At 51.9% G+C, this 25,024-nt stretch overlaps 13 protein-coding genes across 13 annotated transcripts; 6 read left to right on the top strand and 7 right to left on the bottom strand.

Annotated features, from left to right (window-relative positions):
• Positions 1-3,013, bottom strand: K489DRAFT_385346 (uncharacterized protein). The gene has a single exon (XM_033606079.1). It carries the CDS (start codon positions 2,626-2,628, stop codon positions 283-285), a length of 2,346 nt encoding a protein of 781 aa, XP_033454987.1. The 5' UTR covers positions 2,629-3,013; the 3' UTR covers positions 1-282.
• Positions 3,014-3,188: 175 nt separating this feature from the next.
• Positions 3,189-4,694, top strand: K489DRAFT_385345 (uncharacterized protein). Its single transcript, XM_033606078.1, has one exon. It carries the CDS (start codon positions 3,375-3,377, stop codon positions 4,197-4,199), a length of 825 nt encoding a protein of 274 aa, XP_033454986.1. The 5' UTR covers positions 3,189-3,374; the 3' UTR covers positions 4,200-4,694.
• Positions 4,680-5,114, bottom strand: K489DRAFT_414129 (uncharacterized protein; the record flags this gene model as incomplete). Its single annotated transcript, XM_033608128.1, has 1 exon — positions 4,680-5,114. The coding sequence occupies one exon, from the start codon at positions 5,112-5,114 to the stop codon at positions 4,680-4,682; it is 435 nt and encodes a 144-aa protein (XP_033454985.1).
• Positions 5,115-5,717: 603 nt separating this feature from the next.
• On the bottom strand, positions 5,718-6,934 carry K489DRAFT_136127 (uncharacterized protein). Its single transcript, XM_033599087.1, has one exon. The coding sequence runs from the start codon at positions 6,652-6,654 to the stop codon at positions 5,899-5,901; it is 756 nt and encodes a 251-aa protein (XP_033454984.1). The 5' UTR covers positions 6,655-6,934; the 3' UTR covers positions 5,718-5,898.
• Positions 6,935-7,215: 281 nt separating this feature from the next.
• K489DRAFT_328440 (18S rRNA biogenesis protein) lies at positions 7,216-8,439 on the bottom strand (the record flags this gene model as incomplete). Its single annotated transcript, XM_033602057.1, has 1 exon — positions 7,216-8,439. One exon carries the CDS (start codon positions 8,437-8,439, stop codon positions 7,216-7,218), a length of 1,224 nt encoding a protein of 407 aa, XP_033454983.1.
• Positions 8,440-9,199: 760 nt separating this feature from the next.
• Positions 9,200-10,836, bottom strand: K489DRAFT_385342 (RNA-binding domain-containing protein). The gene is made up of 7 exons (XM_033606077.1): positions 10,467-10,836; positions 10,321-10,393; positions 10,156-10,262; positions 10,006-10,094; positions 9,824-9,946; positions 9,676-9,768; positions 9,200-9,619 (listed from the first exon to the last, which is right to left on the bottom strand). Exons 1-7 carry the CDS (start codon positions 10,484-10,486, stop codon positions 9,555-9,557), a joined length of 570 nt encoding a protein of 189 aa, XP_033454982.1. The 5' UTR covers positions 10,487-10,836; the 3' UTR covers positions 9,200-9,554.
• Positions 10,837-13,383: 2,547 nt separating this feature from the next.
• On the top strand, positions 13,384-14,268 carry K489DRAFT_365584 (uncharacterized protein). Its single transcript, XM_033602726.1, has 2 exons — positions 13,384-14,001; positions 14,056-14,268. Exons 1-2 carry the CDS (start codon positions 13,468-13,470, stop codon positions 14,167-14,169), a joined length of 648 nt encoding a protein of 215 aa, XP_033454981.1. The 5' UTR covers positions 13,384-13,467; the 3' UTR covers positions 14,170-14,268.
• On the top strand, positions 13,799-16,044 carry K489DRAFT_136107 (uncharacterized protein). Its single transcript, XM_033599086.1, has 2 exons — positions 13,799-14,001; positions 14,181-16,044. Exon 2 carries the CDS (start codon positions 14,204-14,206, stop codon positions 15,827-15,829), a length of 1,626 nt encoding a protein of 541 aa, XP_033454980.1. The 5' UTR covers positions 13,799-14,001; positions 14,181-14,203; the 3' UTR covers positions 15,830-16,044.
• Positions 16,045-16,759: 715 nt separating this feature from the next.
• K489DRAFT_328506 (inorganic pyrophosphatase) lies at positions 16,760-17,923 on the top strand (the record flags this gene model as incomplete). Its single annotated transcript, XM_033602062.1, has 3 exons — positions 16,760-16,951; positions 17,077-17,624; positions 17,785-17,923. 3 exons carry the CDS (start codon positions 16,760-16,762, stop codon positions 17,921-17,923), a joined length of 879 nt encoding a protein of 292 aa, XP_033454979.1.
• A 950-nt stretch (positions 17,924-18,873) lies between these two features.
• K489DRAFT_307681 (defender against death DAD protein) lies at positions 18,874-19,589 on the bottom strand (the record flags this gene model as incomplete). The annotated part of the gene is made up of 3 exons (XM_033600598.1): positions 18,874-18,940; positions 19,031-19,152; positions 19,395-19,589. Coding segments are annotated over 3 exons (384 nt in total), but the record flags the coding sequence as incomplete, so codon positions are not given.
• A 414-nt stretch (positions 19,590-20,003) lies between these two features.
• K489DRAFT_385337 (TMEM14-domain-containing protein) lies at positions 20,004-20,653 on the top strand. The gene is made up of 3 exons (XM_033606076.1): positions 20,004-20,125; positions 20,191-20,198; positions 20,255-20,653. The coding sequence occupies exons 1-3, from the start codon at positions 20,123-20,125 to the stop codon at positions 20,559-20,561; spliced, it is 318 nt and encodes a 105-aa protein (XP_033454977.1). The 5' UTR covers positions 20,004-20,122; the 3' UTR covers positions 20,562-20,653.
• K489DRAFT_347153 (uncharacterized protein) lies at positions 20,611-23,169 on the bottom strand. The gene is made up of 2 exons (XM_033602347.1): positions 22,488-23,169; positions 20,611-22,411 (listed from the first exon to the last, which is right to left on the bottom strand). The coding sequence occupies exons 1-2, from the start codon at positions 22,935-22,937 to the stop codon at positions 20,822-20,824; spliced, it is 2,040 nt and encodes a 679-aa protein (XP_033454976.1). The 5' UTR covers positions 22,938-23,169; the 3' UTR covers positions 20,611-20,821.
• Positions 23,170-23,321: 152 nt separating this feature from the next.
• On the top strand, positions 23,322-24,510 carry K489DRAFT_385335 (uncharacterized protein). Its single transcript, XM_033606075.1, has 3 exons — positions 23,322-23,977; positions 24,039-24,216; positions 24,346-24,510. Exons 1-3 carry the CDS (start codon positions 23,401-23,403, stop codon positions 24,464-24,466), a joined length of 876 nt encoding a protein of 291 aa, XP_033454975.1. The 5' UTR covers positions 23,322-23,400; the 3' UTR covers positions 24,467-24,510.
• Positions 24,511-25,024: the final 514 nt, after the last annotated feature.

The following is a 25,024-nucleotide window of genomic DNA, read 5'->3' as shown; positions in this document are numbered from 1 at the left end:
ATAAGCAGAGACCTCTGCATTTAATAATGATATCTTACTGGTATCGTTCCGTTCGCCAAAAGCTTCCTATCTCATTTGTAGAACTACGAATTACCTGACTGTCCTTCCTGGTCTGCACAACTGTTGAGATACAAACCCACGCAAGACCCTCTTCATGATCGTCATCGTCGTGGTTCATCGTGGCTCACCAGAGGCGCAGTGGAGCAAAGGGCGCGAGTCAGTACAATAAGCTTATTGCACCAAATCCTGGCCTTTCTGTGTCACACGGGGTATCAATCCGACTCAATCCTCGTCTTCATCTTCTTCCTTGGTTTCCGTAGCCGAGATTTTCCTCGGATCTTCTCTCACCAACAAAACTTTTGTATCTTCCCTCCGACCTGCGGCATCGTCAAGCCCGACTCCGCTATCACCATCGCTCGCAGCTAGCAGCGATGAGAGGCCTCTCTTTGTGCCGTCTCGCTCGAAGCTCGTCGGGTCGATACCCAAAATGCCACCAACATTGTTTCGATCACCAGGAACTGAAAACTCGCGGAATGCATATCGCCACTCGTTCAGGTAAAGCCGGACAGCTTTGCCAACCTTGTCCTTGCCATTTTTGCTATGGTGGCCTGTGCCGCAAATTGCGTAGACTGGCCGGGTTGACATTTTTTGCTCCTTCAGGCAATCCGCCAGGTACTGGACAGCCTCCTCGGGATGAAGACCGTGAAGATCCACATAAAGCTCGTCGCTGCTATTGTTCTTATTAGCCTTCAATGATTTGTTTCGTTCCTCGTAAAGCGCGCGAGCGGCTTCGCGATGCTTCTCCCTCATCAAAGCATTTTCATTTTGACCTCGCAAACTCAATGCTTTCGCTCCCCGTGCGTCATTGCGGTTCCATGCCTGGGCGGCAGATTGCAGAAACTTGTTGCGCAGTCCTCCGTGCTTGAAAGCCTCCTGGCGGGCTTTCATGTATGCACTGTTCACCTTGTCGCCAGTCTCAAGCCAGGGGATCTGCTGCGGCTCCGGTATCGCCATGGCTGTGGAGGAGTTCTCCCGTGTAGATGCGGTAGCAGAAGTAAAGCTTCTGTTGTTTTTCAAGCCGCGGCGCATAGCATCGCGACTGTTTGTAGAGGACATCGGTGAAGGAGACATGCGAACCACATCAGCGAGGCTGCTGGGTTGTTGTACTGGCGCGATATGAGCGTGATGACCATGTCCACCACGTTTCCCATGATGCCGTTTGCCGAGAGGCTTTGAAGCTGCAGAGCCAAGACTAGGGAAAGCCTCGTCGTCTTGAAAGTTCGGTTGGCCTGGCGTTGGCGCACGGGAAGTGTGTCGACTTCCTGGCCGAGAGTTCGGCCTACTGTTACTGTAGCGTGGACCGGTCGGCACGAATGTAGGAAAGAGACCAGGTGCTGCTTGCGCAAAAGCTTGTTGCTGTTGCTGCTGTATCATTGCGGTCACCGCAGTAGTATCCGCATCGGCATCTTCATACGGATTGCTTGTCGTTGGTTGCAGTGCAGGGAAGCTGTCGTAGTCCTGAAGCTGAAAGTTTGGAGTGAATGATTGGCTAGTACTTGCTCCATCGCCTGCGAGACTCATCTGCTGCGCCAATAAGGACAGATCGTGAGAGAAGATGCAATTATCGCCCGCAATGCAATTGCCTGCCATCCAATACTTGCAGAGATGGTTCTGCATATCATGTGCAAAGCGACAATCCGCTCGTGCGCAATACCCTTGATTGAGCCAATAGCGACAGGGAATTGAAGACTTTTGCTGCCCTGCAGGTGTTATGGGACGTGAGCCCGGCGACATGTTCTTGCCGACAACGAATGTTCGACTCTGCTGGTCCTGTTGCTGCTTTTGCAAAGCAGCTGCCAGAGTATTTGCGCCCATTCCTTTGGCCTCCATGAGCGAATTGATCGCTTGACTGAGATCATATTCGTTGGCTTCCAATACCTGTTTGAGGTCGTCATCGCTCCGGTCATCTCCAAGAATTGAACGCAGCATATCGTATGGGCTCATCTCCGTTGTGTAGGATGGCACAAACTCGGAGCCACTAGTGAATCCAGCATCACCAAAGCTGGTATTGCTGCTAGTCTCATCGTTGACGAGCCAGTCCACGGTATCGCTGCCGTAATCACCATAGTTCTCGGTCGTTGGTGAAGAGTCACTGGGCAGATAGGCGCTCAACCTGGGACTGTGTGGAATAAAGGGACTCGCGTATGGCAGCCGCGGAGAGGGCTTTGGGGAGCCAAAAGGGGATCCAGCGGTAGATGATTTTGTCCGCGCAAATGCTGGAGGATGTGGTCCAAATCCTGGTGGGATGGATGGCGTCGCAGTCGACGGGCGCGGTGATGAATTTGCTGAAGTGGGGGTGGCTGCTCTTTGTATCCAAGGCGCGGGCGACCTCGATCGAATATAACTTGCTGTCCTGATCATAGGTGGAGATGCGGCCTTGATCTCGCTCTCACTTGCACTCTTCCATTGCCACAACACTCCAAGCACTGCATCCTCAAGAGCCTTGCCGGATAGAGATACAGGCTCTGCACTCAAAAGCTCTTCCAAGCGATCCGTCTTTTCCTCCTCTGCAATATCCTCGTTCTCCAAAACTGGGCGGCATAACTCGTAGATCTTTTCCGACACCATGTTGAAAAAAGCAAACGACAGGCGTCGTCGTCAGCGCATGCGGGTGAATATGTGTCAGGGCGGATGATTATGATTGTCAAGCGGGTTCTATAGGTTGAATGTATCTTCGTATCGAGGGCAAGTCGTCAGGCATGGATGAGACTGGCCCAGGAGACAAGCTGCCACTCGAGTATGGCAACAAGCGAGTGACGCGGGCCAAGATCTTGCTGAAAGTCGACGTCAGATCTTGAACGAACGATGGAACCGTTGAGCGTTGGAGATCTCTTGACACGGGAATCGAAACGGGGAGACGTTGCGAGCTGGAGATATTGCTCAAGGCGGCTGTATCGGATCGATGTACAAGTAATCGCCTGGCGCGGAACAGATGGGATGTGGTGCACGATGCTGATGGATTTATTGACCATGGCATCCTCCAAACCAGGCATTTATGTGGAGAGCTGCTCCGTTTCGGTTTAGGGTTGAATTCCGCGCTGAGACCTCGTCAGCCATGGCTTCGACCATGTGGCACGCTTGTGAAGCCGCATATCGACACGTGATATCGCGCTCACATTTCGTGATTGATGAATTGTTAGAAGTACTCGTCGTTTGAGTTGCAAAGCCTATCAGAGCGCATAATCGAAACACATCAACAATACAAATTATCAGCAGAGACAGACCAATATAGGCTCCCAAGTCGAAGAGGCAACTGGGAAGATCACACAAAACGAGAGCTGGCATCGACCTTGAATACCAACTGAATTATCCCAATGGCTGCGACCGCGCGCATATCTGAGAATATCCTCGATCCCCTCACCTCAACACCTCTAACATTCACATTCGACAACTACCTCCGGTCAGTCCTTCCTACACTTGGCGCGCCCTCCAAAGTCGCCCGCCCACTCTGCGCAGATTACAAATCCAGCAATGGCCAGTCCTGCCCCCGTGGTGCCTTTTGCCCGGATCGCCACTATGTGCCTCCTGGAGAACGATCCGGAATCGGGCATCTAATTTGTAAACACTACCAACGAGGACTTTGCAAGAAAGGCGAAGCCTGCGAATTTGCCCATACCTTCAATCTCCGCGACGAGCGAGAATGCAAGGAATTTTCAAGATATGGGATCTGTCCGCAGGGCGATGACTGTACATACCTTCACATACCGCCAAACTCTCCGCTACGGCGTCCGGCGTGTCCGCATTATGCGCGGGGATTCTGTCCGTTAGGAAAGTACTGCGCTCAGCGGCACATCAAGCACAAGGCGATGTGTCCGTTCTATCTCGCGGGATTTTGCCCGAATGGAAGAGCACATCCACCGGATGTGGACCGCGTGGTGAACTGCGAGTTCGGCGCGCATGCGAAGTGGACGCGGGATGAGGAGATCTTCCCGAGGAAGCCGGAGGTGCGCACTGAACAGGATGTGGAGCGGGAGAAGAAGGAGCAGGAGGAACGTGAAGATGAGTTCTATGCGGAAGAAGAGAGGCGCAGAGAGAGATTTGAAAGAGGCGATGTTGGGCCAGGGCGCTGGGCGGGCAAGAGGGGAGGGCGTGGCGGTGGCGGTGGTGGACGGGCAGGATACCGGGGGAGGAGATTCTGATTCTGAGTGGTCATTTTTTTGATTAAGGTGGAAAGGACTTGCTGTATTTTGGCGTGGCGTTCGGCGTATCGGAATGCTGTACGTTTGAATTAGGATACGAAGGGAAAGTGATGGGTGAGACGAGTCCGCATGGCAGTGTAATTTATTAGTTCCACCTCGAAGGATGAAAGCTGGGACAAGTTGCGATCTGCACTCGTGTCGCAGTCGCGATTCGGCATATCAAGGAATATTTAGCTACACGGGAGTCATGGGACTTGATACAGAAATTGTTCAGACTCGATGCATGCTTGAAAGACTGTGAACACGTACCGTATTACCCTACCGCAAGGATATTGACATTTATTGAACTGCAGAATATCGTCAATCAAGCAAGACCTTGAAATTTACCGGTAGAGATGCATGCTAAAGACCAATGTCCAAATCCCAGAAAATCAAACAAAAGCTCAGCCAAAGAGAAAAATCACAATAAGCTCAAGATCCTCACCTCCAGCCAACTCCCCTCCCATAAGTCCAGATCTCGCCCTTGCCTGCAAACCGAACGATCTCCAAAAGCACGCCGAACTTCGCTTTATCACTCTCGCTCAAGACCCTGCCATGATTATCTGTCCGAAAGTTCCAATTTGCAGGCGGTGCTGGAGTCGGGAGAACAATCTCCATGAGCGCACGGAGGGCGTTGAGGATGATCTCTGGACGGCGAGGAAAGGCGGCGAGGGCAGGAGAGAGGATTTGGGTCGAGATGTCGCGACCGGCTGCGGTCAATAAAGCGTTGACACGCGTTGTGGCCTCAAGGAGGAAGGCGTGAGAAGCAGGTGGGGGAGCATTGTGAGAGACCGGTGCAGGAGATCTTAACACCGACGAGGATGATGGAAGCTCCCACCAGGTTTTCCAGAGGAGAGTGGAACTCAGCAACTCCATTTCGGCATTCATCGACTGTAAATACTCGGTGTCGGTGGGATTCGAAGCGCCCAGGGACCCTAAGCTGCCGGGAGTCGTGATCCGGGTTGTTGGTTGGCAGTCGTTACAGAACAGAGCCTGGCTGTGAGAAGGAACATCTTGATTTATTGCAATAGCACATGTGGCGTGTTGGTCGCGGCTGCATCGTCTGCATGTGAAGCTTAAGCGGTTCGTCATATCCGGTTGCGGATTGCAGGAGCACAACAATACTGTATCCGAATCTGGACTGGGTTGTCTTGCCTTGGGTCTTTTGATCGGACGTGAGGGTACAGGAGTTCGAGATGGTGTTTTTAACTGAAAGGCTGACGCGGGACGTTTCGGGGGATGACAAGTGGAAGTTTCTGGCGTTGTCGAAGCTGCTGTATGAGGAGTAAACCAGGTCATGCCCGGCGGACGAGACGTCTTGTGTAGTTTTGGAGGTGGTATGGTTGTCCTGTCTCTGATCTGTTGACCGTGATGGAAGAGCTCATTGTCAGTTCCCGACTGCTGTGGTTCAAACACCTCGCTTTCTGTCTCGGATGGTGCGATATCATTTCTATCCCGTTCACTCTCTTCGTAATAATTTCTGCCGATAAAGCTGTGTTCCCGCGAGCTCCATCGAGTGGGTACTGAGTCTGAAACATTCGGCCGATTTGATCGTTGCTCAAGAGCATCGGCATTGCGTTTCTGTTCCAGCAAGAACTGACGGCGATGCTACTCGAAATCAGTTAGCTGGGAATCATTAACGACAACCGCCAGTCCATCGTCAAGCAGTGTCATGACATCCGCCGACTTGACAAAATGGGCATACCTCAACAAAGAAACCCCAGAGAAAGCCTTTGACGAGATTCAGCCTCCAAGTCTGACACTGGTTTTCCGGTGCGACTATGAATGCCCAAGCATGGCGAACAACCTCTAGTTGCCGTTGCTTCTGCCAGGCTCGATATTCGTGAATATGATCGAAGAAATGCTTATAGCAGACATTGCAGACGGGTCCGCCTCGATCACCAGGCTCGCCGTAGCGCATGCAAGCGCGATGTTGCCAACCACAGCACTTCTTGCACCAGAAATAATCACATAGCCTGTTGGAGCCGGTGCAGGAAGCGTCACAACGGAACGTGGTGGTTACGTGCTTGAACAGACGATGTCTCTCGCTCTGTTCATGTGGTTTTCCCTTGTCCCCACGAGTCCTTGAAAGGGTAGAGTTCTCATTGTCGATCATATGCGGTGGTTTAATCTGGCCAGTGTCCTTCGACAAGACGGCTCTTGATGCAAGCCATATATCGCTCAATCCCGGCCACACATTCCTGGGACGGTAATTGAGCTCTTCGACTTGACAAGGCTGGTGTGACCAGACAAGCTGATTTGTGTCGATAACGCACAATATCATATCTTTCGCGACTCGAGAGCTGCCAGGAAGGCATGTGCACTGAATGCGATCATCACGAACACGTAATGTGAAAGTTCCTTGATTTGGTAGATGATCGTCCACTGCATGTGTGCCTTGATTTACATCAGCCATGATGCTAAAGGGTGACAACTCAAGAGTTGATATCGAGTGCCCGAAATTTCGAAATCATTCAGGGCGAGGAAGCATCGCCAGATCCCGCCGCCGATGCTTGAGTCGTGAAAGACAGATCCTACGTGGGAAAGGAAGATTGTTGTTTGTAGACGACTTGAGTCGCGCTGCGAACGGGCAGCAAGCGCCTCGAGTCTGCTGCTGTGGGAGTTTTGTATGTGGATTGGTGGTGGATGCCAAGTTTGTGCACCAGACAACTTGTGGGTAAACATTCTAGGCGTCGCCGTGAAATATTCTCGGTATTGCCGATGGCAGGTACGAACGACCATTTTGTGAGAATTGATGACCTTGTGATCGTTCCTTCACATGCAAGATGGCATTGCCAAGCGTTGTCGACTCCTTCAACGAGGTGTAGGTGCACACGCTTGTGGTAGCTCGTGTCAGAGGCGTTGTCGTATGGTTGATGTCAATGCGACAGAGTCATTCGGCATGGACGTAACCTTGCGAATTGGTAGATCGTCAATGTGGTCAACCATGTCCACCGATCGTGAAGCAAGATGGCATTCAAGCAATCTTCCTTCCAACATTACCAACACCACGACCGACAATGCTAACAACTACCTCATTCCCTCCTTCCTCGCCGTCTTCTTTGAGGCCCCAACCGCTCATCCCAAACTCATGTAAATCACGAGCCAGCTGTATCACCTCTTCCTTGCCCAAAACATCCTTGCCAAGACACAGGCGACCGACATCCTCACTGCCCATCGCCATGAGGCTTAGCACTGTGGGTGCTGCCACTCCCGACACGAAACCACCTTGGGCAAGACTTTCGAGCAACTGATAAGCGCAGTTCTTGCCGATGTCTTCAGGGATGATGCCTCCTGATGGCGGACTCGCCAGATCAGCCGAATATAACGCGCCGGTATTTGACTCCGCTACAAGACTGAGCCCGAAGCCCAAGCCAATCTTTTTCTTCGCACCACTGTGACTCTTGCTCAAATCCGGGATCAATGGCGCTGAGCTTACGTCGGAGTAGATGTATGTGTCAGGGCAAAACTCGTTCAGCACTCCTCTCGCTGCCTCGATCAGGCGAGCATTGTTGGCTCCGGCGACACCTGTGGAATATGCTACACCGCGAATGCGCTTTATCCTGCCCGCATCGAGTAGGTGGATTGTCGTTGGTAAGCGGACCTGGTGACCAAAGACTAGCTGAACTTCACCGCCACCACCCACACCATTCGGACCGGCATTTGAGCGGCGCAGGACCCGAAGCTCGAGATTGCGCTCGATGCCGAAGCTCTTGAACAAAGGCAGAATCGCCGTGCGAATAGTATCAACAGAGATATCTCCGGTAGGCGTGGCAGCGGTGATGACACCGGAGCCGGTCAGGAGGACGTTGATCGGCGCTTTGGAGAACGGCGCGAGAAGACAGAGTGGAAGCAGGAAGAAGCTGGCACCTCGCGTACAATCTGCTGGAAGTTCATGTCGAATGACACCGCCCGAAGCACCGTGACCTGGAGCGCTACCAGTGATCAGGCCTGGGCGATATAGGACGGTAGTACCAGTGTAGGAGAACTCAATGGCAGAACCATTGGTGATGGCATCAAGCAGGCGAAGGAACGAGACCTCGTGAGGTGCAAGACCCGGCGCCGAAAGGGAGGAGGATCGAATTTGAGAGATACGAATCGCTCGGCCAGTCAGAGTCGCGAGCACGAGGCGCTGTACAAGGAATTTGGAGCCCGTGAATTTGAGCAACGGCGGCCCAGCAGCGGCGGAGGAGGTCGTCATGTTCACAATCCCACATTCAGGACTTGTCAGAAATTTGGGGATTTCACTCCATTAGCAGATAGAAAGTTATGGCAGCTGAATGCGAGTGACCGCTGTCGAGAATTTTGAACAAGCACGATGTTGGTGATAATCTCACGCGCTGAAGTTGACCATCGCCGTCAACTAACACTTGCGGCTTTCGCGCCAAAGAAAATCCAGAAGACTTTTCGGCCTTTGGCCCTGTCCGTCCGCTTTAGGCGTAGTGCCTCAGCTTGACATCATAAAAGTCGACCCTAACACGACTGCGTCCGCGACGCGGGGCATGTACCGCGGGGCAGGGGATTTGGTGGACAACACAACTATGTTTACCAGTATCGTGATGCTAATGATTTATCGCTTCTAAAAACTGACGACGTTGATGCTAGATGCAGGCGGGCGATCTGGCGGTTCCCAAAATTCTCCGCTGCCTGGTCGCCGCGGTATGGTGGCGACGCCACGCTACTCAACTTAATGCAGGAACGAAGCAGGGTACTCGAGGCGTGAGCAGGTCGCGATTAGCTCGTCAGTCCGAGATTCGCGGGAGGGGTCCACGACCATTACTCGCCGGAGAAAGACTACACTCAACGATGTGAGACTGCGGACACCTCGCTGGACTCGTCTTTAGTCTCGTCCAGATAGACGAACAAAAGAAGATTGGCCTCACCTCTGTCATGGTTGGGATGCGGCGATGCCGATGACGAGGCCAATTACACGTAAACGAGGGAGCTGTCACGGGATAGAGTTGCACAAATACACAATTCAATTCTTTTCTGTCATGCTTGCCAATGTAGCTGCTGCATGGCTGGGGGTATCATCACTACTTCGAAACCTTTCGTTCATGAGGGAGCCGTCGTAAAATAAAAGCCGTGGTCCCAGTCAACACAACAGCAAAGTTCTGGGAGAATGAAAGAGCTAGGAAAGCCCTCACGCACGCATGACCGTGTGCCAAATTCCATGAAACCATGCTTTCATGTGTCGTCGTATCGCAATCTGTGTTGAGGTTGGTTTGGGCTCTTCCGCATCAGCGAAAGAGTGTCGGGACAGTCAAGATTGACTTGAACTGTAGGTCGTGAGACCATGTCGGTATGGAGGAGCGTCTAGTAACCACCCTGGCCACCTTGTTGGTAACCACCGCCGTTGGACTGCTGCTGATCGTAGCCGCCTGAGAGCATGTCAGTGATATGATCTGTAGAGGGTATGCCTTGTCGAAAGACTGACCCTGGCCGCCCTGGTATCCCCCCTGCTGTTGACCACCGTAGCCGCCGCCACCACCGCCGGAGCGCCAGTTGCCGCCACCACCGGAGTTGTAGCCTTCGATAAGAATTAGCAAAGTCCCATGATATGACTTGGGTGGGGTTCGACTCACTACCACCCTGACCACCACCGTAACCGCCACCTTGGCCGCCACCTTGGCCGCCGCCGTAGCCACCGCCGCCGTAGCCGCCGCGACCACCACCGCTGTAACCACCGCCACCGCCGCCGTAACCGCCTGTTGTGAAGTTAGATTTCGAGAATATCGTGTAGCATTGTTCGGAAGTTGCAACGTACCACGGCCACCACCGCTGTAGCCACCGCCACCGCCGCCACCGCTGCCACGCTCGGAGGCCTTGTCGACACGGATGGTGCGACCATCGAACCTAGAAGCGACAACGATCAGCAATTTGTTCCCGTCGTATTTTACCACCACCTTGTACTCACTCTTGGTTGTTCAGGGCCTCAATGGCAGCATCGGCGTGTGACTCGTCACCGAAGCGAACGAATCCGAAACCACGGCTACGGCCGGTATCACGGTCCTTGACCACGATCTGAGAATCGAATCAGCTCTTTGCTCATGGACTTCTTTGGGTGTATTGCATTTCGTACAGCCTCGTCGACCGGTCCGAACTCCTCGAACTTGGTGCGAAGAGCATTGTCGTCGGTGTGCCAGGCAAGGCCACTGGTACATGAGGTCAGTATGCGTTCACGGTGTATGGTGTCCAATGGTGTGCGCCCGGTGGATGATTACGAACCCAATGAATAGCTTGGCCATATTGTCTCGTTACTTCCGTAAGGACAGAATCGATGGGTCTTTTGTCAAGATTTTAGAGTAGCTGAGAGAGCTGGAGTATTAGTTGACGATACCTGCTGTCAACCAGATGCAGTCGAAGGAGGTTTGAGTTGGTAGTGATTGAAGGTGTTTTGAGGTGAAGGGGAGTCAAGAGACATCAAATGGGGGAAAAGTGTTGTAGCAACTCAAGTCACATGCTTCCAGCGACACCTCAAGTCACTGCCAGTGTGCAATTCTCGGAGAATCAAGCGTGACATGAGGATAGTATGTGCCGGCAGATGTTGAATTGATGTACGAGTGGTAATGACTGGTGATGCTGATTTGCGCAAAAGGGGACTCACCGAAGAATGAAGAGCCGCACAACGTACAGAATCTTCAAACACACGAACGAACTGAGAGAGAAGCACTGAAAAGAGAGCAAGAGAGAAGAACAGGAACGGTGGGGGCACGTCGAACCCAATAGTTTTATTGTGGAGAATTGGCCATAGACGAGAGTCCCATGTGATGGAGGAGCTATCCAATTCACCCCGCCTTGTGCCCGCTTTCTGCGCCCGCCTGTCCGCTTCTGTGCTTTCTTACCCACCCACGTTTCACAGAACAATACTGAATGCGCCCGGTTCGGTGCGTGACTGGACGCAAGATGCATGCCGGCGTTGCACATGTAGCGGTAGTGCGCGCCGTAGTGCATGTGGGTAATAATTAAGTGTGCATATGTGCCGCGTTTGTTCGACCGTCACAGCCTTGGAAGCTCGCACTGCATGTACGATTATTTCGAATCCCAGTCGCCATCAGCCCACTTCACCGGTACGACTGCCAATATGTGTTGTCTTGATTCAGGCGCCGGAGACGTGTTCGACCCAAACCAACAAAAGCTATCTCGAGTCATCTCCCTAGCGAGGGAGGTGGAATGTTCCTAAGAGGTGGATGTGCCGTCCATTTCGTGGACGGCATGTGAAGGTATCGGAATGTCAAGGGCCACTCACCGCAGGTGAGCTCAGGGACGCTGAGTTGCTCTAAGTACAAGCCGAAGCACATGACAAGGCAAGAGATCCGCCAAAACGACGGAGAACGACCTCGATGCAAGGGTTCATGGCTTCTGATAGCGCAGATCTTTGGCAGACATGCCATCTTTGAGCCAGATGCAATCACGACTTCGTCTGATTGTTATTTCGAAACCAGTCCCGACGCATAAGCGATTGTGAGTGCAGATAGGCTACCTAGGGGCTTCTCTTGTGTGAGACGTCTTTTTCGCTCGGTCAGCTGGACTGTTATTGGAGGCTTACAATACGCGGTGTACTATGCTGTCGCCGAGATGCCAGGAGGAGTGAACTGCATCGGCAACTACTCGCTGCGTGTATGATCTCCGCAGTGATGGGACCCAGCGGCGGGCATAAAGTGCTAGTGACAAGCGAATCGGATCGTCAGACAGAGATGTCCACTGCCACCTAACATGCAGGCCCGCAGTAGTGTTACGCTGCACGATCCACGGGTCACTCATTCCAAGATGTGACCAAAAACTTGTCGCGTCGCCGTGAGACCTTGCACGTACAACGCGCGTTTTCTGCATATGGGTGGCTCAGCTGCATGGTTCTAGGTGCGGAGTTTACTTGTGCGATCAATTGGCGTGAAGAAGGTGTGCACGTTGCTCGCCTACTGCATGTGTGAAATGCAACGACTCGTGCTGGAAATTACCTCACCGGAAATCGTAGTCAGATGCGAGAAATTCAGCAAAATCGTCCCACGCGGTGTCGGTTTGTTACGAATGTGGAATGATGAACAGACGTGTTGCCGTCATGAGTACTTAATCTTGGGCCCCAACTTGGCGCGAACTTTTTTTCTCGTGCGCCCTCAAGCTCCCGTCTACCACGTCCGCGGCCACCCTATTTTAACGCTATAGCGGGGCAGGCATCCATCAAAAGTTCGGCGGTGATGTTTCCAGCATGTTGGGCGAATCGTCCAGGGTACGGTACTGTATCCTCTCGTCCAGGGCATATGATTCTCGTACGGTGGCATTGTGGATCTCTCACTCTACAATGTTCGTATCGAAAGCACGCCATCTTTCCGATGACCACTTTTCGTCCAAGAATTTTCGTGATCGATGTCTCGCCTTGATCTGATGCCGACCAGGGCGTTTTCAATTCTTTGTCGACGGCTGCACACGCACGACGTGATTGGGTGTCGGCATTGGCAAACGACCCGAACCCTTCTGTTGAAGTATTGCCATCAGAGGATATCAAACTTTCACTCTGGGATATCTGCTCATCATCGAGGGTGGCAATGACAGCGAGGTCGTTCTTATTGCTAGCAGGCGGTATATGGTCTTGCCTGCGTTCTGTACAAGTCGGGTGATATGGAGCTGTCTTTCTACATGCTCTGACACACAGGCCCCGAATGCACGATCTGATGGGAAATAATGGTGTGACCAAGATACTGAACGGGGCGAGTATGAATTGATGGTATTCCTGTTGCCAATGCCGGGCGGGACTGTATATCCGATATGCAAACGCATTGTCGCGTGTAAACAGGACGCTGGCGTTTCAATTTATCGACATGCCGGGTGGTCTAGTGAAGAGAAAGGTAGGTAAGTTGTTGCTTGATATCCCTGATGACTGCGCCGACCATCAGAACTCAGCATTGCTTTGGCCGAATCGGAAGCAGGCCGGAGCTACATACATGCCACAGATACGAGCAAGACATGGTGGAATTGCGTCCTCATTTATCGTACTTTGTCGATTGTGCAAAGGTATTTCGAAAACTGCTCAGGTAAATATTGCGCACAGAATGGCGTGAGGAATCTCAAGTTTCTAGTTGCTCGCGTAGAAAATCTAGTTGTGGTCAGACATGTGACCTTCTGTAAGGAGCGTCACTCTTCGCAATATCACAGACTACCTAGGGAAGCTTCATGCTGGTAGCAAAATTGACTCTACAGGAAAGAATAAACTTCGCCAAAGAACAAATATGTCATGGACGTTCGCAGCTGGCTACAACACACAGTCGATCGTGCTTCACCAAATGCTCCAGAGCTGGAGCGTCCCGACACCGTCAAAAGCCCACATACATCACCTGATCGGGATGTGAGGCACCGGCAGAAGTACTGTAGCAAGCGCAAACGCGAGCATCGGCCACTCAGGAGCTCTCGAGTCCAAAGTCATACACACGAATTTCAAGAGTCGTCTGACAACAATACCAGTGCCGTGGAGGAAAGAAGCATCACCAGATCCCCTTCGGCCGACAATCGAAACAGCGAGCATGCATCAGATAGTGCGATAGGGGCGATCAGTCTTCGAGGACCATATGATAGACGAGCTCGTCGGAAGACTCGACCGGATCGGTATGAGCCAGTACCGAAACAGGCACCAAAAGCTGCAGTCAAGAAGACGGAGAGAAGGTCGAAGAGGACAGGGCAGAAGAAGAGACGTGCCAAGGATGGCGCGCGAACACGAGCCCTTGTCCAGAGCTTTGAGATGAGGAATGGCCCAAAGAAGAAGCGCCTGACGGTACGCATTCATCAATCTGTCCTGGACCCGAACTTCACACTGACCTCCTGAAAGCTACGAACGAGCGATAATCTCGGAATTTTCAGACACGGACGGGCTTCACATCAGACTTCTGGCGGGCGAGCAGGCTGTGGGTCAGGTCCATATTTTGCTATCACTATTCACTGACCTGTACACAGTACCAGATCTTGCATTCAATGAGATGAAGTTCTTACAAAAGATGGATACTCAGGGCGACGATCAAGTATCACATGATCCGTCTCGAAGAACGCAGCCAGCTCGAAAGAGAAGAGATGAGAGAAAACAAGTTTCAGCATATTTCCAGACCATGCCCCAATCTCCAGAACGGCAACGACAAGAGAATCCACCGCATTCTGAGTCCACTTCCACCAAAGACCTGCGCAGGCAGCACGGGGTAACCCCCACCAATATCGTGAATGCGAATGTGAATTCACCACAAGCTACTCATGAGTCTAGCCAAGGACTTGTCAACGATGGAGACAGAGACCGAAGTGTTAAATCTGGACGTTGCTTCACATGGTCCACATCCGCAGGTGGAAATGAGCTGCCTTCGTTGCCCTCACGCCCATCGCACACGATGCGGGTCGATCATGCCAATAATCGTGAGACAAGAAAGCCGGAATTTTCTCAAGTCCATCACGTCTTGAAAAACAACAGTCTGGATAGCAGACAAGATGGTGAAGACAACTACATCGCACCACATTCGCAAAAGGCGTCATCGAGTGTTCCGATGCCCTTTAACAAAGTGCCATTGCCGGTCGCCCGAGAGCAACATGATCGGCGTTCACATGCTACTACTTGGACGACAAGAGTGACTCCAGCACATTATATGTCGGACATACTACAGATTGACACCAACGTCCTAGCGTCGGAAGCGATGAAGAAGTTGCCATTTGGGTTGGCACTCGAGCAGACGGTAAACAAAGAGAATATTGAACCTGTTCGCGAAACACCGACGAGTAGTTCGCTTCGGAGGGCGTTTGACAAGATTAAGCATACAACACCAATCACAAATGGAGCGAGCGAAACCTCGAGGCGTATCCTACACGCCCAGGAGAAGCAAATAGCCGGAATCACCGGCGCCGCAAGCCGGATTCCCCCTGGAATGCCGTTTGAAACCTCAAAATTCGAGAGGCCGCCGCGTGGCGGTACAAATGTCGTTATGCGAACGATACCTCATCGGGGCGTTCAACGATCCGCGGACTCGTCGGCCACAAGTATTTTCCGCATACTACACCCCATGGAATTATTCGAGCCAAGGCCAAGAGTTCAATTCCTGGAAAGACGTTCCCCCCTCCGAGCTGCAATTTGCCGCCGGGATGTTGATGGGCAACGGCTTACTATGTCAACACACAGTGCAGATGTACAGGATCCGCCGTTCCTCTGCACATCGAGGTCACCAACAAACACCAATAAACATCTCCCAACTCCATACTTTTACTTGAGAGATGAAGATTGTCGGACACGTCAAGCTGACAAGGTCGATCTGGCCCTGTTGAGCCCATCCCAGGCCGCTTACAATGGTCCCGTCGAGATGTACAATGATGCCATAGAAGAGGACACCCCCGCCGCTCTGTTGTCATGGGACCTGGCCCAGAGCACTGACACAGCGAATCTTCACGAGAAAGAAGTGTCCCGGGAGAACGGTCTCAATCCTATAACACAACAGTCCACCGGCCAGATGCAAAAACCCCTGTTCGAGTTGAAGGATGGACTTGAAGATGAAGAAGTGGAATCGATTCCAGAAGACCCTGTGCCATCGCGGCGGGGGTTTGATGGATTCTGGAGACCGCAGAAGTTCTACTGATGCGGAAGGAGCGACACAATTTCTGGAAACCGAAAGTGCACAGTCTGTGGTGGTCCAGATTTTTGACAGCCGCGACAAGCAACATTTGACCTTCGTCAATGATGCCTATTTTTGGTCATTTTCAGACCCAGTTACACTCATGTGCAAAGTCATATCATCAATGTCAGTGACGACAATGAAACCTTGTTCCCCCTCCTCTGAAAAGTAAGACTGGGAGGCCATGCGAAGCAATCGGTGTATAGCCGACCAGCCGAAGATGGAGAGATTTAGGCTGCGGAATGGGCAGCGAGTCAGTGCACTCGCCTGGCGAGAAACAGATCTAGGGCAACGCGTGCATTCACAGGACTTCGTTCTCCCTCGGCGCACTAGTCGAAGGCGGAATCTTCAGCCAAATCTCATTAATCTGTCGAACACTTCCATCAATTCTGCATGTTGTCATCCCGAGCTCGACAGCACACCGCCTCTGTTGCTGCTGCTGTTGCTGCTTCTGTCACCGCCCGGGCAAGCACTGCAGTCGTTCACTGCGGACGTCGTCAATTGCCATCCGCTGTCCGGTCTGGCCTCAGGCACCAGCGCTCTCCGACTTCTCCGGCGCCGATATCCTTGTTCTGTAAACTTGGTTTCACAGCTACACCAAGCGTGACTAATACTACAGCGAGCTTCCAGCACCCCACCAAACCCTTCGACATCATCGCCAACGCAGCCGCCACTTCAATGGCCGCCATGGAAACAGTCCCAGGAGCAGACCCTGGCGGAGCTTCTACCATTGCACGTTTCAACCCCACCAGACCTGTCAACAATTCTCAGGCCCGCACTGGTCTGATTGCCGATCACCTTACCAATAATCATCACATCCGAGCTTTTTCTTCTTCCTCCTCCCCCTCCGCTTCTCCACAGAGCAGCAACAACAACAAGGAGACCACAAACGACATGGCTTCCCGATCACCAGTCTACACCACCCGCAAGGTCGGCGCCGCCCATACCCTCGAGCACCGCATCTACATCGAGAAGGATGGCGTCCTCGTTTCGCCTTTTCACGACATCCCGCTCTACGCCAACGAGCAGCAGACCGTGTTGAACATGGTCGTTGAGATTCCGCGATGGACCAATGCCAAGCAGGAGGTGAGTGGAACTGTCCCGATGGTCACCAAACAGGCAGTCCATGTCGGGGTTCCATCATGGATAGCTCGAGAACGACTGCTGTCATGGAAATTGTGAGCTAGTTAATAACTTTTCGCCCTCAACAGATCTCCAAAGACGACGAGCTCAACCCCATCAAGCAAGACACCAAGAAGGGCAAGCTTCGATTCGTCCGCAACTGCTTCCCACACAAGGGTTACCTCTGGAACTACGGTGCTTTCCCTCAGACCTGGGAGGACCCCAACGTCGTTCACCCGGAGACCAAGCAAGCTGGTGACAACGACCCGCTTGACGTCTGCGAGATCGGCGAGCTCGTCGCCAAGCCTGGTGAAGTCAAGCAGGTCAAGGTTCTCGGTGTGATGGCACTTCTTGACGAGGGCGAGACCGACTGGAAGGTCATTGTCATTGACGTCAACGACCCGCTTGCACCCCGCCTGAACGACATTGAAGATGTTGAGCGTCACCTCCCCGGTCTTCTCCGCGCGTCGAATGAGTGGTTCCGCATCTACAAGATCCCTGACGGCAAGCCTGAGAACCAGTTTGCCTTCTCCGGCGAGTGCAAGAACAAGAAGTACGCCATGGAGGTTGTGCGCGAGTGCGCCGAGTCATGGGAGAAGCTCATCACTGGCAAGACTGCCAGCGGTGGAATCCATTTGTAAGTTTTATCCGAAATCTGCTTTCCCATCAGAAAAGACATACAAAAGGAGGAAACGAAGATTGTGCAAAAGAGCTTCGCGGGTTTTGTGCCGTAGACTGCTGAGAACGTCCACGGTGGCCAACTATGCAAAATGAATACTAATGAATACTCGCGACAGGACCAACACCACCGTTCAGCACAGCCAAGACCGCGTCGACCCATCCTCCCTCAAGGTCCCCGCCCATGAGGAGAAGGCACCTGCGCCAATTGACTCAAGCATCGACAAGTGGTTCTACATATCTGGCGCCTCTGCCTAGATGATAGCGGCTGGCACGCATTGGTGAAAAGGAGATTGAAAATAGTAAAACGGAAACAAAACATTTGACGCGAAATCTGGGACCAAGGGGTAAGACGGACAAAGCGAGCTGGAGACATCGTGCATTGATAGAGCACTCTGTTGGAACTCGCTTATCTTCTCTGTGTAACTCCTGGTGAGCGTACATGAAATACAAATATACCTACAATCGTCCTATAGGGCTCTTTAGGATTCTCTATGCGATGCAAATCGCTGGAATCCGGAATTTCACCAGTCATACTCTGCTTAACACAATCCCTCAAGTACGTTTACGGTCGTCACATATCCATGAGCAGGCATGCAAATCCATGACCAGATCAGGGGCTACGGCGCGACCTTATCAAACTAGGTCGACATAATCCACCACATCATCACGTTCAATTACTACCCTGTACGGCGCATTGGAAATATGTGCATTAAGTGTTGGTCAGATCCACATCATATTGGAAATTTAATTCCATTTGTAGAGGCCTTTCTTTGTAGCATGTTTGACAATCCGCCCAGCTGACTTGCAACTTCATAATGTACGCTCCTCCGAGAACATCTTTGACTTACACCACCGAGCCTGATGCTTTCTGATATTGACATCTTGGCCACACGAAGAATCAAATTTTCCTCGTTTGTCTGCATCCGCGGTTCTGTTCCTCATTGTGCCTCGGTCGCTTATATCGCTCCAATCCAGCGCTGCCACGTTTCTTCTTCTTCTTCTTCTTCTTCTTCGGAAGGCACTTCAGTTGTGCAAATGGAGTAGCAAGGCGTATCGTCAGGGACGCAGATAGCGGGAGCATCAGCCAACTTTCTCGACGTCGTAGTGTATCTTCTATCACGCCGCCCCGGCCGCCCGTCTTATTTTTCCACTGAAAGCTTCATCCGGAGACTTCCTCCCGTCCCCGATCCCAAAAGTACCGTTGTTCAATTAATGAAATTGACACAGAAGAAATGTAAAATCATGCTACCGAAGATGAAATCGGCAAATGCTCTGGGAGAAAGATTTGGTCAGTATGGAAGTGCCCTCTTTCGTGTGGGAGCACGTCTCCCATGTCTGTGTGCGTGAATGGACCAGACTCACCTCTCATGTGAAATGTTCTCAAAGTCGCCCTTGTTAGCAGGGTTGGTTTGGATGCGAAGACTTGCTGTGAGAACGAATTGGCCGACGGTGGCGGAGAAACCGGATAGGAAGGCGTTGAAAGGCTGGAGAAATGATTTCGTTAGCGATGTCCTCGTCTTGTCGTGTTTCTAAACCCAAAAGTTGATGTCCGAGCCCTCTGCCTCTTGGCCTCTCTTGCAGATGGAATCGTCTGGCTTGCTTTCTCTCCGTGATACCACTACGCGCTTCATGCAGCGTCTCCAGCTATGATCCTCTTCTCCCTTTCCGCCAATTCAATGCGGAGTACTTTCCACTTTCCTGAACAAATCAATAGTTGAAAACTTACATAATTGCCCGCGATCACACAGTATACAAACTGCAATCCACCCACAACCAAAAGGAAGCCCATGAAGACATCCAGGAGCTTCGACCGCTGCGGCGTCTCATCAGCGTAAGTGTTCCATATCGATGCGAGAATCTCCTGAGGCGTCTGAGGGTTCCTGCTGGCGCTCTTTTTACTGCTGGTGACTGTAGCAGGCCGTGTCACAGGTACGCTGGGCTGGTCGGGTTGTGCGGTGGTGCCGGTTGTGGTTGCTAATGGAGTGGTGGATTTTGGTGCTTGCGAGGCGGCGGAGGCATTCTTCTTCGGCGCCATTCTGGAAGGAGCACTCAAGTGAGGAATACAACGTAATAGTGTTGGATGTTTTGCGTCGTGCGGTGATTTGTGGTCGTTGAAATCCTTCTTTCGGCGATATCGTGTGATGTACCTGCACAGCTCGTAGTGAGCAATGCGCCCAATGCCTACAACTGTTCAGTTGGTTCAGATAGGGTTAGGGGTACATGGAGACGGAAGGGTCCGCCGCCACGAATCCGGAGTTACCAGAATACCAGCGTGACCAGCTTATAATCAGAAGCTCTAGCTTGGATTGATGTAATTGTCGCAACATTTCCCAATCGCAAAACACCACGAAATCAAAATTTCTCCATCTTTCGGCACACAATCCAAGCTTCTGCACAACCATCGCTCTGTTTTCTAGTGAAGATTCGTAGCCGAACACATCAAGAACAGATATCATGGTAAGCGCTCTCTACCCCATCATCTTCCAGATGGAAACCCATTCAGCTAACAACCTCCCTCTCAGTCTCTCTAGTAAAACACCTAACTCTTCCCGACTCCCCGATGCCCTATCTAACAAACGCCTCTAGCCAAATCGCTTATGTCCTCGCCCTGCTGACCTCCGGCGGAGGAATCACGGGCTACGTCCGCGCCGGCAGCAAAGCGTCTTTGATCGCAGGTTGCAGCGTCGGCGCATTGTACGCACTAGGCGCCTACAGGATCCAAAACAAGCAGACCTACGGTGTGGAACTAGCGCTCTTGGCCAGTATCATTTTGGCGGGAAGTTCGATTCCGCGCGCGATCAAGTCGAAGAAGCCGCTTCCGACGGGATTGTCGGTGTTGGCGGTGGTGGGATTGTGGAATTTTGGCGTGGCTGTTATGAACGCGAGGGTTTGAGATGGTGGTACTGCGAAATGACAGGGAAAATCTATGGTTCGGTGAATATCACTGACGTCCAAGAAATTGATTTCTGATTCCATATTTCGAGTTATTCCCTCGCCCGTTGATGACCGTGACGTTCGCGAAAGTGCGACAGTTTGTCTTTTATTCTAGTGATACAAGAGTTTCCCTTCCCCGTAAATTTCAGAGCAGTTGCTCGACCCTACTCCGTTTGCTCTTATTCTTTTCTTTCAATCTCTAACCCATGATGGTATACATTAGACAGCTGCCACGAACGCCTCGGCCGGAAGACTCGCGCGCACATTGCCAAAGACCTCTAGTGCTTTGGTGAAGTCCCAATTAACTTGCTCAAGGCAGTCCTTAGCGTACTGCATTGTCATGCGCGTCTGCTTTTGCAGTTCAAGAAGCATTTGTTCTGCTAACTCCACATTCATACCCGTGGGAGGTCCAGACGGAACGGGAGCGGCAGCAGGGGCAGCAACAGGAGTTGCTATCGTCGATACAGGAGGTTGTGGGTTAGGCAAGCTGGCGGTGCCGACGATGGCGGCGTACGCAGCGAGGTCTTCGGGTTGGTAAGCTTGAGACCCTCCGTACGCACGAATGGTAAATTGGTGGGAATGAATGCGGACGCCAGTGGATCCGCCTGGGCCGACAATGAAAACATGATCAAAGCTGCGCTGCTTGCCTGGTTGCCCGGCTGTCGTGGAAATCTCCTCAAATTCACCATGCACGGAGATTTGGAAGCCATCCACACCCATGAGACTCTGACCGATAGGATCCGGGATGTTGGGTTGGATGTGCGACTCAATGAGCCATTTTGCGGCTTGTGTGGCAAGATCGGGATGTTTGGTAGCGGGGAGAGAGGTCAAGACGTCCGCGATAGCTTTTGCTCCGCTGTACTGGCGTTTAGCGCGCGCGGGTAGTTGGTTGAGCCTTTTGAGATTTCGGCTCTTCTGTATGTATTGCTCCCATTCTTGAGGTGCGGGTCGATCGGTTGCCGCAGGGTCACGAGGTGCTGAGGTGTTAACTGCAAACGAGAACTCTGATTTGTCGTCATAGAAGATAGTGGCGAGGGCGTTGCGATCAGTGTCGATGCCGACGAAAAAGTTTCGGATGAAAGATTCCGCAATACCACCCTCATCCTGAAATAGCGGCCCGCGAATGGGAAATGGCATGTGTGAAACCTTTTTACGAGCAGCCGCTTCTTCTTCTGTCCGAACCTGGATGTTGTTGAGTTGAGTGAGCGATGAGTACCATTTCAGAATTTCTGCCGCGTAGTTGGGCTCATTCTGTTCCAGTGGGTTCGCAGAGATGATCAAGTGCTTCAAGTAGCGAAATCGTCTCCTGAATAGACTGATCGAGTCAAGCGTGGCGAAATTATTGTTAGATAAGTCGAGGTTGTGTAGATTAGGTAGTGTCTCTGATAACGTTGAGACGTTTGTCAGATTTTCGAGATCGTTGCGCGCCAATGAGACGCTTTGAATTGCTGCATCGCGCTCTGCCTTGTTATCAAATGCAAGCTCCAAGACTCGCATCAAAGCCGGGAAGAATTTACTGGTCGTCGATTTGGAATCAAAGATTGCTGATGCTTTGAGTTCCTCATCCTGCCCGAGAGCGCTGAGATCTAGAAATTTCGCGTCCATATCATAGCGACGCTCAAGAACGCTTTGGAGCATGGCCTTGGTTTTCTCCGCCTCGCTCGAAGGTTGACTTTGAGTATCCACGATTCCATCGGAGCGTTTTATGTTGATTGTTACCGCGGACCAGCTGAAGCCATCCATGCGAAGGAGCACTTGTAAATCTTCCGGCTGGACGCTGATGAGGAGGGTATCGCCCTCTACACGGGACTGTAGGTAATATTAATCATCGGTAGACGAGGTGGTGGAAAATCGACCAGGATGGATCGGTGTGTGGTTGGCGTACCTTTCGAATTCTGACTTCTCTTCTTCCTGCACTTGAGCCGAGCTTTCGGCTTGCCTTTTTCTCCAGCCATGATGTTAGAGCACTGACTCCGCGGTCCTTGTTGGTCGAGGATGAACTCTTCTCCCAACCAGTTATCTTCAGCTCCACGAGACCAGATCGAGGGTTCGTGCGCGCGATCTTCATGTTGACGTCTCCATTTGCGGCTTGTCGCAATATGTGCCGCTGCGCGGTTGCACTCAGAATGCCGCCTTGGGTATTGGGTGCATCGCCATTCCTTCCACTACGTCTGGTAGGCTTTGCTGTGCTCTTCCCGACCTTTCCACGTCCTCCAGCCGGGCCATCCATGCTGACATCTCCATCCCGATCAGCGCGAGCTCCTCCGCGACGACCAGGTCCATTACGAGCGCTTCGCGCAGCGCTACCACGCGCGACTGCGGTCCCAGCGACCATGGCGCGCGTGTATGCGAGTCCCGAGGGCAGTTCGTGGGTCGCTGCAAATTCTGGAGAAGCGTTGGGAAAGAAGTTTTGCTGCCCGTTGGCGCGACGATAGTGAAGAGGGAAAGTTGCGCGTAGCGAACGTGATCCAAAAATCGAAGAGGTGGGTTTGTTTGCCGGATAGAAATGATTAATGAAGATGGAAGATGTTTGACAGTTGCCCGCGAATAGAGGAAGGGAAAGAATGTAATTCGTAGTTTGACGCGGCTGCACGTTGGTGACGACACAAGCCATTCCTTTTTAGGGCCAACCAGCCAGGCACATGGGTGGCCCACGCGAGTCATCTCTTAATGCGGGGACTTCCAGGACTTCCAGGAGCCGCCCTGTCCTCCAGTAGACCTCCGTGCTTCAAGGTGTATGAAGGTTCTGCAACTGCTTTGGCTTATTTCTATGACTAGCGCATCGCATCGCCGACAATATGGGCGACGCACAAATGACGCAACAGGCTGACGACGGGCCTCCATTTCCGACGTTCACAGAGCGCAAGGTACAAGACGGTATAAGTCCGTGGGCATCGGAAGCATATTCGCGATTGATATGGCCGATTACCGGAGAGTTTCCGTCCGCGATCTCAGTCATGAAAGTGCGTCAAAGCAACACTGGTGATGCAGAACCATTATTCAACCCAGCGACTGGAGAGTGGCACGAGATTGCGTCGCATTCAATAACGAGAAAGAAAGTCTCGGCCATCGAAGTATTGGTTAGGAACCTAGACGCGTGGAGCTATGTCTGGGAGTATAATCATATGGACCATGCCGACCCAAAAATTCCCGGGTGCGAGTATATCACCTATGGTGACCTGAGCGACGATGATCGACCGTTTACAGCAAACCCAATGCGGGAGGATTGGACTTGGGATTGGGAGGAGGACTCGGACAAAGAGTTCCTTGTCCGTTGCTGCGGTGAGGACCGCCCCTTGGGCAAAGCAGGCCGTACAATGGAGGTTCGTCCATCAGAAGGGAACGATTTTGTGACGGTCAAGGATTACGTTGGCGGTGAGTCCGTCGCATTATCACCCCACCGAAGCCTCTAATCTGACTCTGAGGAAACTTGCAGCGGTACACCCATGGATTGTGAGTATGCGAGACGATATCATCGGAGCACTGGAGACAGAATTCCCTTGTCACCCGTCTACGAACTTGAAGTTGAGCACCGATCGTAATGATGCTCCGCGACATCGAATTGAACCTGCCGAGTATTGGGACATGCAGAATCCCTCGTCTCGAATCCAGCTGTACGTGACTCCCAACAGGGCACTTTACTTTACTCTTCAGATGGATCGATCCCCGCTAATGTCTAACGCTGCGTTCCCTGGACGTCAATGGGATCGTAACACTAACAATCAGCCTGTTTTTCTCCTCAGATTTAGGACCGATAACGCCCGGAACGGTGTTGCGAACTGGGACCGCCCAGGCTTAACTATCGAGGAGCTGGAAGCTTGCGCGCGGGCTGGTACTGCTCAGGAATACCTAATTCATATATAATGTTCTTATATAAGCTTAGATTAATAGAATAACGTCAAACACCACAGCGCAGTCCACCCCAGGGCGTGGTCCACGAATTACGTGTCCACCACAATAACCACTTTACTACGCGATGGCTCCACGAAAACGCGTCCAAATGAGCTCAAACGAAGGGAGTATACTCCTTGCAATATCAGCTTTCAAATCAGGTGCCGTCGATTCTGTGACCGCTGCTACCAAGACCTACAACGTCTCGAAAACAACGCTACTTCGGAGATTAAAAGGAAGTCCTGCTCGAGAGGACTACATGCCACAGAATAGCAATCTCACTCCGATTAAGGAGGGCATCCTTCTTAATGATATACTAAAGTAGGATGCTAAAGGGCTTTCTCCTACCCTTGAAATTATACGATCTATAGCTAATGCTATCTACAAAGCTAAGGGAAAACCTGAAGTTGGCCGGTATTGGCCTAGCAGGTTCATTTTACGTAATCCCTCGCTTATAGTCAAGTCTAGCAGGACCTACGAATGTTAGAGAAAGCTCTATAAGACTCCGGCTGTTATTAAGGCTTAGTTTGA

This window comes from Dissoconium aciculare (genome assembly GCF_010015565.1).
Source record: "Dissoconium aciculare CBS 342.82 unplaced genomic scaffold K489scaffold_24, whole genome shotgun sequence".
Classification (NCBI taxonomy): Eukaryota; Fungi; Ascomycota; class Dothideomycetes; order Mycosphaerellales; family Dissoconiaceae; genus Dissoconium; species Dissoconium aciculare.
The sequence above is the reverse complement of the archived record's forward strand: the minus strand, read 5'-3'. Positions and strand labels throughout refer to the sequence as shown.